This window comes from Castanea sativa, chromosome 9 (assembly GCF_040712315.1).
Source record: "Castanea sativa cultivar Marrone di Chiusa Pesio chromosome 9, ASM4071231v1".
In the NCBI taxonomy this organism is placed as follows: domain Eukaryota; kingdom Viridiplantae; phylum Streptophyta; class Magnoliopsida; order Fagales; family Fagaceae; genus Castanea; species Castanea sativa.
In genome coordinates, this window is record NC_134021.1 from 7,829,706 (window position 1) to 7,842,505 (window position 12,800).

The 12,800-nt window shown below is 37.7% G+C and overlaps 2 protein-coding genes and 1 pseudogene across 2 annotated transcripts; all 3 read left to right on the forward strand.

Annotated features, from left to right (window-relative positions):
- Positions 1-1,094: 1,094 nt before the first annotated feature.
- LOC142608685 (anthocyanidin 3-O-glucosyltransferase 4-like) lies at positions 1,095-1,457 on the forward strand. The gene has a single exon (XM_075780379.1). The coding sequence runs from the start codon at positions 1,095-1,097 to the stop codon at positions 1,455-1,457; it is 363 nt and encodes a 120-aa protein (XP_075636494.1).
- Positions 1,458-2,510: 1,053 nt separating this feature from the next.
- On the forward strand, positions 2,511-4,165 carry LOC142608686 (UDP-glycosyltransferase 73C5-like; annotated as a pseudogene).
- Positions 4,166-10,612: 6,447 nt separating this feature from the next.
- Positions 10,613-11,023, forward strand: LOC142608687 (uncharacterized). Its single transcript, XM_075780380.1, has one exon. The coding sequence runs from the start codon at positions 10,613-10,615 to the stop codon at positions 11,021-11,023; it is 411 nt and encodes a 136-aa protein (XP_075636495.1).
- The last annotated feature ends 1,777 nt before the right edge of the window (positions 11,024-12,800 follow it).

The following is a 12,800-nucleotide window of genomic DNA, read 5'->3' on the forward strand; positions in this document are numbered from 1 at the left end:
AAAAGTTAGTTATGATTTAAAAAAAATATCAAAAATACCTTTAATCTAATTAAATAATCTTTATTCTTAAAAAATAAGAAATAAGGTTAAAATTGTAATTCAACAAAATTTAACAAAAACTACCAGATAAGTTTTTTTCCTAGAAATTAGCACACTCTCTATTTGAATATTTCTCATGCATGTTTAATACATTTTTTTCCCCTAAAAACTAGTACACACTAAGCCTAGCAATTTATTTATTTTCAAATCCTAAATTTTAATTTCTTAAAAATTCATTCATGTGTAACCTCACTAATAATAAATAAATTCAAATTGAAAAATTACATTAAACTAAAAATAAATAAATAAAAAGAGCCTCATCGCACTTGCAGAGCATGTGTAATGAGGCTAGTATTATTTTATTGAGTTGTATGTAAATTTAAAAATTAGGATATATGATGAGTTATAAAATAAATTGGTAAAATAGATAAAGTGGTATTTGAGAATGCAAATTACTCTAAGTATAACTGAGATCGATTACTGTATAGAGTGATAGCACATGGCCTCATTAGCATAATAGCAATACTCCGTATTTAATAATATCTCATTATAAGAACGGTGCCGTTTGATATGGCATTGTTTGATTTGTGACACACGTTTGCAACAACAACAACATCGTTTGAGGTGTCATGTTTAACAGATACATGTGTAGAATGTACTATGCATGATATAATTATCGGTGCCACTCAACCTTTATAGTTTATATTATACATACATAAAGGCAATTGGCGTAAACTTCATTCCCTACTACTTCTTCTTCAAACCGTTGAGTTTGTTCACATGCTATCCCTCGGTTATACAAATACTTGCTTTATTGTAAATCTATTTGAACATTTAAGTTTACATCTGGGATTATTAATCGGAAAATTATTAGTTTAGCTGAAAAATAACATGTAAGGTGTACATTATAGACAAAAAAAATGTGACTAACATTTGCTAACTGGGGAGAAAGTTGCTAACATTTATCACATTTTTTTTCTATATTATTTGTAGGACTGATATTGGGTCGGGTCGGGTAGGGTTTACTGTGACCCGAAACCCGACGCGATAGAAATATGTGCTGGGGTGCCAATGCTAACTTGGCCACTATATGGACTGGAGACCAGTTTATCAATGAGAAATTAATAGTGCAAGTGCTAAAAATTGGTGTGAGGGTTGGGGTGGAGGATCCTTTACAGTGGGGTGAGGAGGACAAGATTGGGGTGTTGATGAAGAAGGAAGATGTTAAGGGGGCCATAGACAAGCTAATGGATGAAGGAGAGGAAAGAGAGGAGAGGAGGAAAAGGACTAGAGAGCTTGGGGAGATTGCGAAGAGAGCTATTGAATTGGGGGGATCTTCTTACTTGAACTTGATACTGCTAATTCAAGATATAAGCAACAAGCAGAATATGGCAAATCAGCCTAACACACTTCTATAAGAGATGGGGAGTTTTTTCCCCTTCATCTAATGTAAAGTGCACCATTTGTTATAGGTAATTTGTTTACATCATAGCTGGTGCTTATCCTAGATATGAAAGAAGATTACAGTGCAATAATCTATCACTTCACACTGTTTTATCAACATCTTAGTGCCATATTCATATACTTAAATTATTAAAAAGAACTTTCCGTTTTTTTTTTGGTTTGCAATCAGGGCTTTTGTTTTTGTTTTTGCTAGGTGACAATTGGCATAATCTTAGTTCAGTCTGTCCACATCTATCAATTATAAAAATACTTCTTGTAAATCTTGGTCAATTCAACATTAAGTTTGCTCCACGTAATGTTAGTTGGGTCCCCTTAATTAATGAGCCATGATAAGATTGAAATTTATTATGGAATTAATTCATTTTTTAAAGGAAGTTGAACCATTTTTAGTCATGACTTTTACTTATTTAAATACTTACGTGTCATTTAAAAAATGTAAAATATTTTTTTAATATTATTTTAATGGCTACATTAGTATTTAATATGATAACGATATATTGTGTTTACCATATAAGCAATTTTCGTTAGTGATATGACAGTAAAGATCAAAATAAAATAAAATGTTATTATAGTCAAAATATAAGGAGTAAAAATGTATTTTCACTTCTTTTTTTTTAATTAGTTTCTTGTACTTCTTAATACAAGTAACAAAATTCAACCCCCCCCCCCCTCCCCAAAGAAAAAAGACCATTTTGAAACCTCTGCACAATGCCCTCATTAATCAAAACCTCGTTAATTAATATATAGGACACCCCATTCAACTCCGTATTAAGGGCACAATTAGCTTATAAACTAATCATTTCCTTGAAAGCTGTAGCTTTAAACACTGGCAATTTGCTTCTAATAAAAAATAAAAAAATAAAAAATAATAAAAAAAGGAAAAGAAAGAAAGACTGGCAATCAATTGAAACTTGCTCTTCTTCAGCAACCATCACACGAAGCCAAAAGACATATAAAAGTCATAGCCGGCAAGCATCAAGCATGAAATTGTATATTAATCATCGGTATACTCATCACGACATCTGCACGATTAGCAGATAATACAAACAAGTAATAAGAATAATACTAAAGAGGCACAAAAAGAATCTCTATAGTATTCATCTAATAAATTTGAACCTTTAGCCATTTCAATTTCTCCAACACTAACTCTAGCTCCCAAAAACATCGATGGCATTACAATCCCACCAGCTTCACTTTGTTATGGTACCACTACCGTTCCCAGGACACCTTATATCCACAACTGACATGGCCAGACTATTTGCACAACGTGGTGTTATCTTCACGATTGTAACCACACCTCTTAATGTCATCCGAATCAAACCAATCATCAACCGTGCCATTGATTCTGGACTCCATATTCGACTAGTTCAACTCCAGTTGCCACTCCATGAGGCTGGCTTGCCAGAAGGATGTGAAAACATCGATACAGTCCCCTCGCGTGGCTTATTTAGGAACTTCTTTGATGCTGTTAGTAAGTTACAACAACCACTAGAACAATTACTTGAAGAGATGGAACCTAGTCCAAGCTGCATAATAGCTGATAAGAATCTTGCTTGGACAGGTGACATTGCTAACAAGTTTCATATACCAAGAATTTTATTTGATGGAACAAGCTGTTTCAATCTCTTATGTTGTCATAATATACTTGCATCCAAGGTCAATGAGAGTGCTAGTGTCTCTGATTTAGAGCCTTTTGTTGTTCCTGGTTTGCCTGATCGAATTGAATTAACTAGAGCACAGTTACCTACGAACTTGAATACAAGCTTGAAGGATTTCAAAGATCTTCATGAAAAGATAAATGCTTCTGAAGAAGGAGGTTATGGGGTCGTGGTTAATAGTTTTGTTGACTTGGAACCAGAATATGTGAAAGGGTATCGCAAGGCAAATGGAAATAAAGTTTGGTGTATTGGGCCGGTGTCACTTTCCAACAAGGCAGACTTGGACAAGGCTCAGAGAGCTAACAAGTCCTCAATTGATGAAAACCAATGCCTCAAGTGGCTTGACTTGTGGCCTCAGAACTCTGTTGTTTATGCTTGTCTTGGAAGTCTTTCTCGCCTTACATTGTTACAACTGATAGAGCTTGGGTTAGGCTTAGAAGCGTGTGACCGGCCATTCATCTGGGTGATTAGAGAAGATAAAAATGGGGAGATTGAGAAGTGGATAATTGAGGATGGCTTTGAAGAGAGGACAAAAGGGAGGGGGGGCCTCTTGACCCGGGGTCCACAAGTACTAATCTTGTCACACCCTGCACTTGGAGGATTCTTGACACATTGTGGTTGGAATTCAATGCTAGAAGCGGTTTGTGCTGGTGTGCCAATGGTAACATGTGCCAATGGTAACATGGCCTATGTTTGCTGACCAATTTTTTAATGAGAAGTTAGTTGTTCAAGTACTGAAGATTGGTGAGAGAGTGGGGGCTGAAATTGCTATTCCTTTAGGGGATGAAGAGAAGTTTGGGGTATTGGTGAAGAGGGAGGAAGTTCGGGATGCTTTAGGAAAGATAATGACTGAAGGGAAAGAAACGGAAGATAGACGAGAGAGAGCAAGAAAGCTTGCAGAGATGGCAAAGATAGCAATAGAAGGAGGGTCTTCTTACCTTGACATTGCATTGTTAATTGAAGATATTAGGAAACTATCCATGGAACTTAAGCCAAAGTCATGAGACATTTGTGGCTGCACTATCTAAATTACAAGTAGCTTGTGAACCTTCTTTTTCTTTTTATTTTGGTTGTGATCAGAACTCATTATCAACTTGTTGCCTTCATTTGGTGGTGTAATATTATAACTTATTAGATAGAACACATGAACAATTCTGTAGGTGCAGTACTGACTTATAATTTTGAATTAAATTTAAACATGTGTATTGAATTTAAAATTTTTATTGGGAAAGAGAAAATTGTTTGCACTGCATTGTCAATGTAGCCATATATTTGAAATTAGTTGGAAACTTAATGTACTACACCTAAAAATTGTATCTAAGTTTTATCTTATAACTTTTATTGGGCCTATAGGCTAATATTGGAGAGTTCACCACTAGCATCCCAAATATGTAAGTGTCACTATTTATGATAAGATATGAATATGATCCTTTTTCCATTAATTATAATCATCTAAAACAAAAAACTCTTATCTTCTTATTTATCTTAAAAAAAATTGTTCTCTCAGTTTGTTATAAAATGGAGGGATCATCTTATGGATAGAATTTTCTTTTAAATCTTATAAGTGAAGACCAAAATCTTTCAAATCTAGACTGGCAAGTTTTCACTTCAAAATTTGATTATACTAGCTTATAATCTTATACGTACACATGGGTGAATATAAAAAATAATAATTAGAAACATATTAAACTTCATATTGAAGTTGAATACTACACATGTTCATTTTTATATTTTTGTCTACTATTCAAAATACTTTGTAAAAATATTATTTGGTAGAGTATGACAAATCATTCATTTTTTATTACTTAAAGGGAAAAAAAGAAGAATACTATAGTTTCTTACTTCTTAATGTAATTTATGTTATTGTGATAAAATGAATTTATTTAATGTTTACATTTTTTTCAAATAAGTCATGAAAATTTAGTTGTTATGAAAATATATTGAAAATCAACAATTAATTTTTTAGAATACGATAAAATGATCCATTGAAATTTGTATATGAATTTTTTTATTATTGAGAATCATAATTTTTACAACAATTAATAATGAGTTTGGTAAGAAATTTTGTATTAATAGTTTAAGATGGACTAGAGTCAGTTTTATATGGTTGTAGAGTAATTTAAATTAAAAAGAATACCTGGTACAAAATTAAACTAGAGTCTATAAAATCTAGCTATTTGGATATTTTATTTTGCCTTCACTTTGATATATTATCTAGATTCATAAGAACCCAAGAAGCACCTTTTACTCTGCAAGTAACCCACCAGTAATTATTATACGTGACCACCTGGTACCCTGGCCAATAACTTTAAATCTATAAATGATTATTGTCATTTTTCAATGAGAATTCAGCACTTTACCTCTATTTTGAGGCATTGGTCCCATTTGGTAGATGCGCTTAAAAATTAAAAATTGTTGTTTGAAAATATTTGTGGATATACGTGTTGGTAAAAATGTGTGTTGAAATACGTATAATATTGTTTAAAAACTGAAAATTGTTGTTTGAAAATACAAACCAAACACCCCTAGGTAGTCAAAGAATTCTTTACCCAAAAATACTTGCACCTCTTTTCTTTTTCTCTGTTGCAGTGTGTCCAAATGAGATGTCATTATGCCAAATGAGTGAAAGATGTTTTTCTTCTTGAGAAGTGTGAAAGAAGTTGAGATGCTTTTCTCATATTTTCTAAATCATTTATATATATATATATATATATATATATATATATATATGATATTGAAAATCGTCAGTAAATCACACAGTCCTCACGTGCCATAAATAAAATCTGCACAACACAAAGAGAAGAAGAAAACCTACGAAGAGTTCCTGTGTGGTACCAGCCAAATACTCTCCGAAGGTTAAGTTAGAAAATTTTCGTAACTCTAAAGTATCAGAACTGTGGTTAATTATGTGTACCTTAGTCTCTGAGAGTTTTGGGTTTTTATAGTAGTGTGGAACTGACCTTGGTTTCTTGGCAAAGAGGAATATTTCCATGCAGAAAAGATCCTCATAAATGCACGTATTTTATGGGATCCTTTCCATATAGAGATTCTATTGACTAGGGTTAATCGTGAAACACAAGTCATTTCCATTTGAAGTTCCTTGAGGACTAATTAAATCATGTGGGCATCACGTGGCATTTCCACTATCCACTTCATATCCATCTACCTTCTTGTCCGTCCAACAAGGGTAATCCGTCCACTTACTACACGTGTCGTCGAGCTACCTCCTCTTTTTGTTCGTCAACCCAGTGTAGTCATCTATGGTTGTTTTTGTAAAATCTTACCGTCTATCTTAATATTATCATCTTCAATATATATATTATTGATATACTCTAGTTAAATCACAATAGTAATAGCGTAACATTTTAGTCTACTTTAATCTAATTCGGTCCATTGTAGTTCACTTTAGTCCATTCGATTAATTTTTGTCCAATTCGGTCCATTTTCGATTAATTGGGCCATAAATTGGTTTTTTTTTTTTTTTTTTTTTTGTAGATTTCCTTTTTAGCTATGGTTCAAAAAATCTTTATTTTTCATAAATTTGGGGTTGAAAATTAAGAATTTTTGTTTTATTCTAGCCAAAATACTCTTTAGTTTTGAACTAAAAAATTCAACAAAGTAGACATTAAAATTAGAGATATGGCCCCCAAAAAAGAAATAAAATGATAAAAATTCACGAGATTATCTTAAAATTCAAATTTCAATAATATAGATAATATATTTATATTTGGAGAAAAAAAATGCTACAATTATAAACTTATATAATATTTTAAACTTAATGTACCATGATACATGTGTTCTATGAAATGGGAGTATACAATTTTTTTTTTAATATTCTTAGATACGTTCAAATTAGTTAACATATTGTGGGGAGTAAAAAGATCCTGATGGGAACGTGGGCCTTTTGGGCCGTGTTAAGGAAGGCCGACCTGACCCTGGGTTTAGAAGTTGTTAGTACTATGGGTCGGCCCATACGCCGAGGATCCGAGGATCCAGCCGAGGGTGAACTTACGCTCGGATGAGCACCGAAGAACTCGGGATTTCATAGTAAAGGTTAGGGGATGACACAGTTAAGGCCAATGGTTAAAAGGGGTGAACCCTAGAATGCCCCAGAAGCACCGGTGTTGAAGAAATGTCAAAGATAAAGGCTGCTACCTCCACATTAAAAACCCTGCACCTACCACCCTGGCCGCATTTATGGGGAAGTGACACCTGAACAGTGGAAGAGAAACTTCTGGTTACTGTTCAAAGGCACTGAGAAAAGAAATATCTAGTCTAAGGGGGAGGTGAGGCAACACGTGTACAAAGCATTCAAAAAAGTAATATATAAAGAGCAATTTAAGACAGAAAGAGGGGACGGACTTTTTGTAACCTAAAAAGAAAAGAAACAAGGAGAGAGATAATATAAGAACAACTCGTGGCTTATGTCCGAGGAGGTTGATTGACTATACTCCTTGTTGTTTCCAAGCATTTGCAATCTTTAGTTTGTCATTTAATCCTCATACGCTTCTAACCTGGGTTTCAAGCCCACACTCTACAAATTCATATTGTTTAAGGCTCATTGGGCCTGAGCCCATAACTGTTCTTGGGATCAGGTACAGTGTGCGCTTACACATATTATTATACATTTTAAAAAAAATCATTTCAATAACATCTACTCCATTTATATCACTATGAATTTTTGTTAAATGCAAAATATATTATATGTTCAATTACCTAAAACTTATAAAAATAGAACACAATTTTAAATACAAATTTTACATTTCTTATAAAATAATGATATTATGTTTTTCCACACATTGTGTGGGTTTGCAACTAATTTGTTTAAAATTTAAGATATGCTTTTCTTATATAAATTTTGGTTTAGGTTTGATTTTTTTTCCTCAAATTTAAAAGGTTTTAATTTCATCTTTGAAAACTTTAAAAAGTATCTGTAGGGAGGATTGGCCCAGTAATATATATGGGGCTGGGAGCCCGGTCCGAGGACGCCTAATTGCCCGAGGATGGGTCAACATTATTATGGAGGTCGGCATTGATGAATAAAGAAAGGGGTTTAGTTATGATGATCCGAGAAGGGGGACCGAGGAGAGATGCCTCCCTAGTTGAGCGAAGCAGATGTTAGAATGTATGGACTGCCATCCAAGAGTAACGTTCCAGGAGATTCTATTGATAAGGATACACACCGTGAGAACACAAGACAAAAGAAAGCTGTGAAATATCTAAGAGAAAGCTGCTGTGGGGGATAAAAATGCTTAAATGCATGTTTGGGCCTTAGACCTGGTTAGTTGGTATAAGTCTGTTCAATCAGAGTCTTCTAGGCCCACAGGCCAATCCGCATTACAAGGGGCTGCAAAGTTGTCCGAGGAGGAGTATCTCCTTGGACAGGCCCAGAAAAGGTCATGGGACTTGCTAAAAGGTTTAAAGACAGAATTCTGGAAGATCTGTTGGGTAAAGGCGTGATCCAAGCCCCTGTTAGAAGCAGGAACGTGTGAGAAATATTTGAGGAAAAAGCTGCTACCACCGCATTAAAGACCATGCATCTACCTCCCTGGCCGCATTAATGGAGAAATGACCTCTAAACAGTAGTATTCAGCCTTCCAGCTATTATTTGAAGACTTTAAGAAGGTGGTGGACGAGACAAGTATCTAGGAGGAAGATCTGTGTTACACGTGGATGAAACAGGGAAGAAGAAGAAGGATATAAGAAGACGAGAGAGGAAAGAAGGTGGGCATCTCTTTTTTGGAAACTAAAAATTGTAATATTTTGCTTAGAGAAAGAAAGGCTATACAAATTGTCCTCGGCTTACGTCCAAGGAGGATTTTTTGTCATATTCATCTATTACTTGCATAGACTGCGGTATTCTAGCCTGTTTATCAACTTTCCAATATCCCTAACCTATGTTTCAAACCCATACTCTACAAATTTTATTGTATAAGGCTCTTTGGGCCTGAGCCCATCACTCATTTGGGTCTAGGTACAAATTGTGCACATATAATTGGAGCCATCTGTGGGAAATCGAGTGTTGAAGGAATTAGAACATTATGGCAGGCTTAGGTTTTCGTCATGCAAAGTTTCAAGGGTCCTAGCGCGAAGATCATTTTGAGCGTCTCGAGCGTCAGAGGGATCGAGAGGGAAGTGTGCATACACCACACCCTGGTGTAAGCCATTCGCGTGGTGGGAGCAGGGCCACCCATGAGGATGATGTTGAGGCCATGCAGAGGGAGATTGACCACCTTAAGAAAAAGTTACGCCGTGTCAGACGAAGGCGGGCTTTACCTCCGTCTAATCCTTCCTCTGGGGGTTCACGGGGAAGCAGTTACAGTCCAAGGTTCAGGACTCCCCCTAGCGAAACCTCCTCTTACGAGAAGGATGAGCTTCCAAGTCGTAAGCATAAGAAGTTTCCCTCTAGGGGCTTGGGGAACGATGCTATGAGCCGAGAGTTGCACCAACTCTCCAAGTCCCCCTTCTTACGCAGGATCGAGAAGGGAAGGCTTCCACGGCGGTTCACTCAGCCCACCTTCACCATCTATAATGACAGGACAGACTCAGTCGAACACGTGAGCCATTCTAATCAAAGGATGGCGGTACATTCTCAGAACGAAGCCTTGATGTGCAAAGTCTTTCCTTTTAGCCTGGGACCTGTTACTATGAGATGGTTTAACGGACTAAAGCAAGGGTCTATCGATTCTTTCATGGAACTCACCAGGGCATTCACATCTCAATTCATTACATGCAGCAGAGTCCCTCGGTCTTTGGACTCATTGTTATCTATGGCCATGAGGGAGGGTGGGACTTTGAAAGCATATTCTGACAAGTACTGGGAAATGTTTAACGAAATCGACGGAGATTTTGATGAAGTGGCGATTAACACTTTCAAAGTGGGCCTCCCAATTGATCATGATTTAAGGAAATCTTTGACCAAAAAGCCCGTGCGAAGTGTACTTCGCCTCATGGATCACATCGACGAGTACAAAAGGGCTGAGGAAGATCAACAACAAGGTAAGGGTAAGGCGAAGGTTATCCCGTAGGAGAGAAGGGATTTCAGGTCGGACAGGTACCATAACAATAAGTCGAGAAGAGATTTCTCTGGGCAATCTGGTTCAGCCAATCCTCAAGTAGTTAGTGAGGAAAAATTGAAGCAACATTTGTATCAACCCAACGGACAAGGAAATTATTCGGTTTCAAATAATCAGAAGAACAACTCATCTCGGCCGCCCTTGGGAACGATTAATGTCATCTTCGCTGCACTGGGCAGGACCGGTTCCTGTCCCACAAGGGTGATGGCGGTGTCACATTCCCAGGCCGAGGAATCTGGCTCGAAGCTGAAGAGGATCAAAGGGAGTACGCCTATTTTGGGATTCTCTGATGAAGATAAGGTTGAAACTATTCAACCACACGACGATGCCCTGGTGGTCACATTGAGGATAGGGAATTATGACGTCAAGAGGGTGATGGTCGATCAGGGTAGCGGTGTGGATATTATGTACCCTGACTTATTCAAAGGGCTTAAGTTAGGGCTGAAGGATCTCACTTCCTATGATTCACCGTTGATAAGCTTTGAAGGGAAGGCTATCACGTCAAAGGGACAAATTCGATTGCCCGTACAGTCAGGCTCGGAGACGGTCGATGTAGATTTCATTGTGGTTAACGCATATTCTTCATACACAGCCATCGTCGCTAGGCCTTGGCTGTATGCTTTGGGTGCTGTCTCCTCGACTTTACATGTTAAAGTGAAGTTTCCCTCGGGTAGATTGATTGAAGAAATTCTTAGTAACCAATCAGTAGCATGGCAATGCATATCGGCTGCAGTACTGCATCAAACCGAATCAGAATCCTCAGCCTCGGCTGTGGCAGACTTATAGCAATTAACAACTCTGGATGCGCCCGGTGCGGTGACAGCAGAGGAGGCCACGTGTGAAGATTTGGAAAGGTTTCTCATAAATGATGACCCTAAAAGGTTCTTTCCAGTTGGGATACGATTACCACACCAAGAGAAGGTGGAATTGGTGATGTTTTTGAAAAACAATATCGATGTTTTTGCCTGGGATCCCTATGAGGCTCCGGGGTTTAACCCAAGCTTCATTTGCCATCATTTGAACGTTAACCCTGCTGTTGTTCCCAGGAGGCAACCACCTCGGCGTTCTTCGAAGGAGCATTCCGAGGCCGTCAAGGAAGAGGTGCTCAAGCTCAAGAGGGCTGGGGCTATTAAAGAAGTTTTCTACCCAGAATGGTTGGCGCACACTGTTGTAGTAAAAAAAAGAGTGGAAAGTGGAAAGTATGTGTGGACTTCACAAACCTGAACAAAGCCTGCCCAAAAGACTTGTTTTCGATGCCTCGCATCGATCAGCTAGTGGATGCTACGGTCGGGCATCCTCGGATGAGTTTTTTAGATGCCTTCCAAGGTTATCACCAAATACCATTGGCGTTGGGTGATTAGGAGAAGACTGCCTTCATTACTCCTACTGGGAATTATCACTATAAAGTGATACCATTCGATTTGAAAAATGCAGGGGCTACTTAGCAAAGGATGATGACCAAGATGTTCGAATCGCAACTTGGGAAGACCATTAAGGTATATGTGGATGATATGGTAGTGAAGAGTAAGACAGTACCTATGCATGTGAAAGATTTGGACGACACTTTTCAAACACTTAGGAAGTACAAGCTGCACCTTAACGCCTCAAAGTGTTCTTTTAGGGTGGGCTCCGAAAAGTTCCTAGGCTACATGGTGACTCATAGAGGAATAGAGGTGAATCCGGCACAGGTTAGAGCCATTCAGGGCTTATAACCACCTCAGAATCCAAAGGAAGTTCAGAAATTGACCGGGATGACTGCTGCTCTCGGCAGATTTATCTCTCGGTCCGTTGATAGGTGTAGACCTTTTTTCCAACTGTTAAATAAATGGAAAGGATTCCAATGGTCCGAGGAATGCGCTTTAGCTTTTCAGCAACTTAAGGAATATCTTTCTCGGCCACCCATCATGTCTCGACCGGAGATCGATGAAATCCTGTTTGCGTACCTAGCTGTAGCTATCCATGCAGTCAGCTTGGTTCTGATAAGGGACGACGGTGGGGTACAAAGACTGGTTTATTATGTCAGCAAATCTTTGAATGAAGCTAAGGTGCGTTATTTACCTTTGGAGAAGGCAATCCTTGCCGTAGTCCATGCTACACGAAAGCTTCCTCACTACTTCCAATCCCACACCGTCGTGATTTTGACTCAACTGCCTCTCAAGTTAGTGTTACGAAGTGCTGACTACTCGAGGAGGGTAGCCAAGTGGGGAACTATTCTAGGAGCTTTCGATATCAAATATATGCCACGCACCTCAGTGAAGGGCTAGGTCCTCGTTGATTTGGTGGCAGAATTCGCCGAACCATCGTTAGAAGAAACTACGAAGGGATCGTACATGAATGAAAAATCAGTTGTTATGATCACATGCAAAGGGCCTCCGATTTGGAAAGATTATGTTGATGGGGCAGCAAACTAGAGGGGATTTGGCGTTGGACTTATTTTGGTATCCCCTGAGGGAATTACCTTTGAGAAATCATTGAGATTAGTGTTTTTGGCCACTAATAATGAGGCTGAGTACGAAACTGTCTTAGTTGGTATGGATATGGTACAGAGAATATGGGAAAAGGC

Coding starts and splice junctions, on each gene's coding strand:
- LOC142608685 (XM_075780379.1), top strand. CDS start 1,095: ATGTGCTGGGGTGCCAATGCTAACTTGGCCACTATATGGACTGGAGAC.
- LOC142608687 (XM_075780380.1), top strand. CDS start 10,613: ATGGTCGATCAGGGTAGCGGTGTGGATATTATGTACCCTGACTTATTC.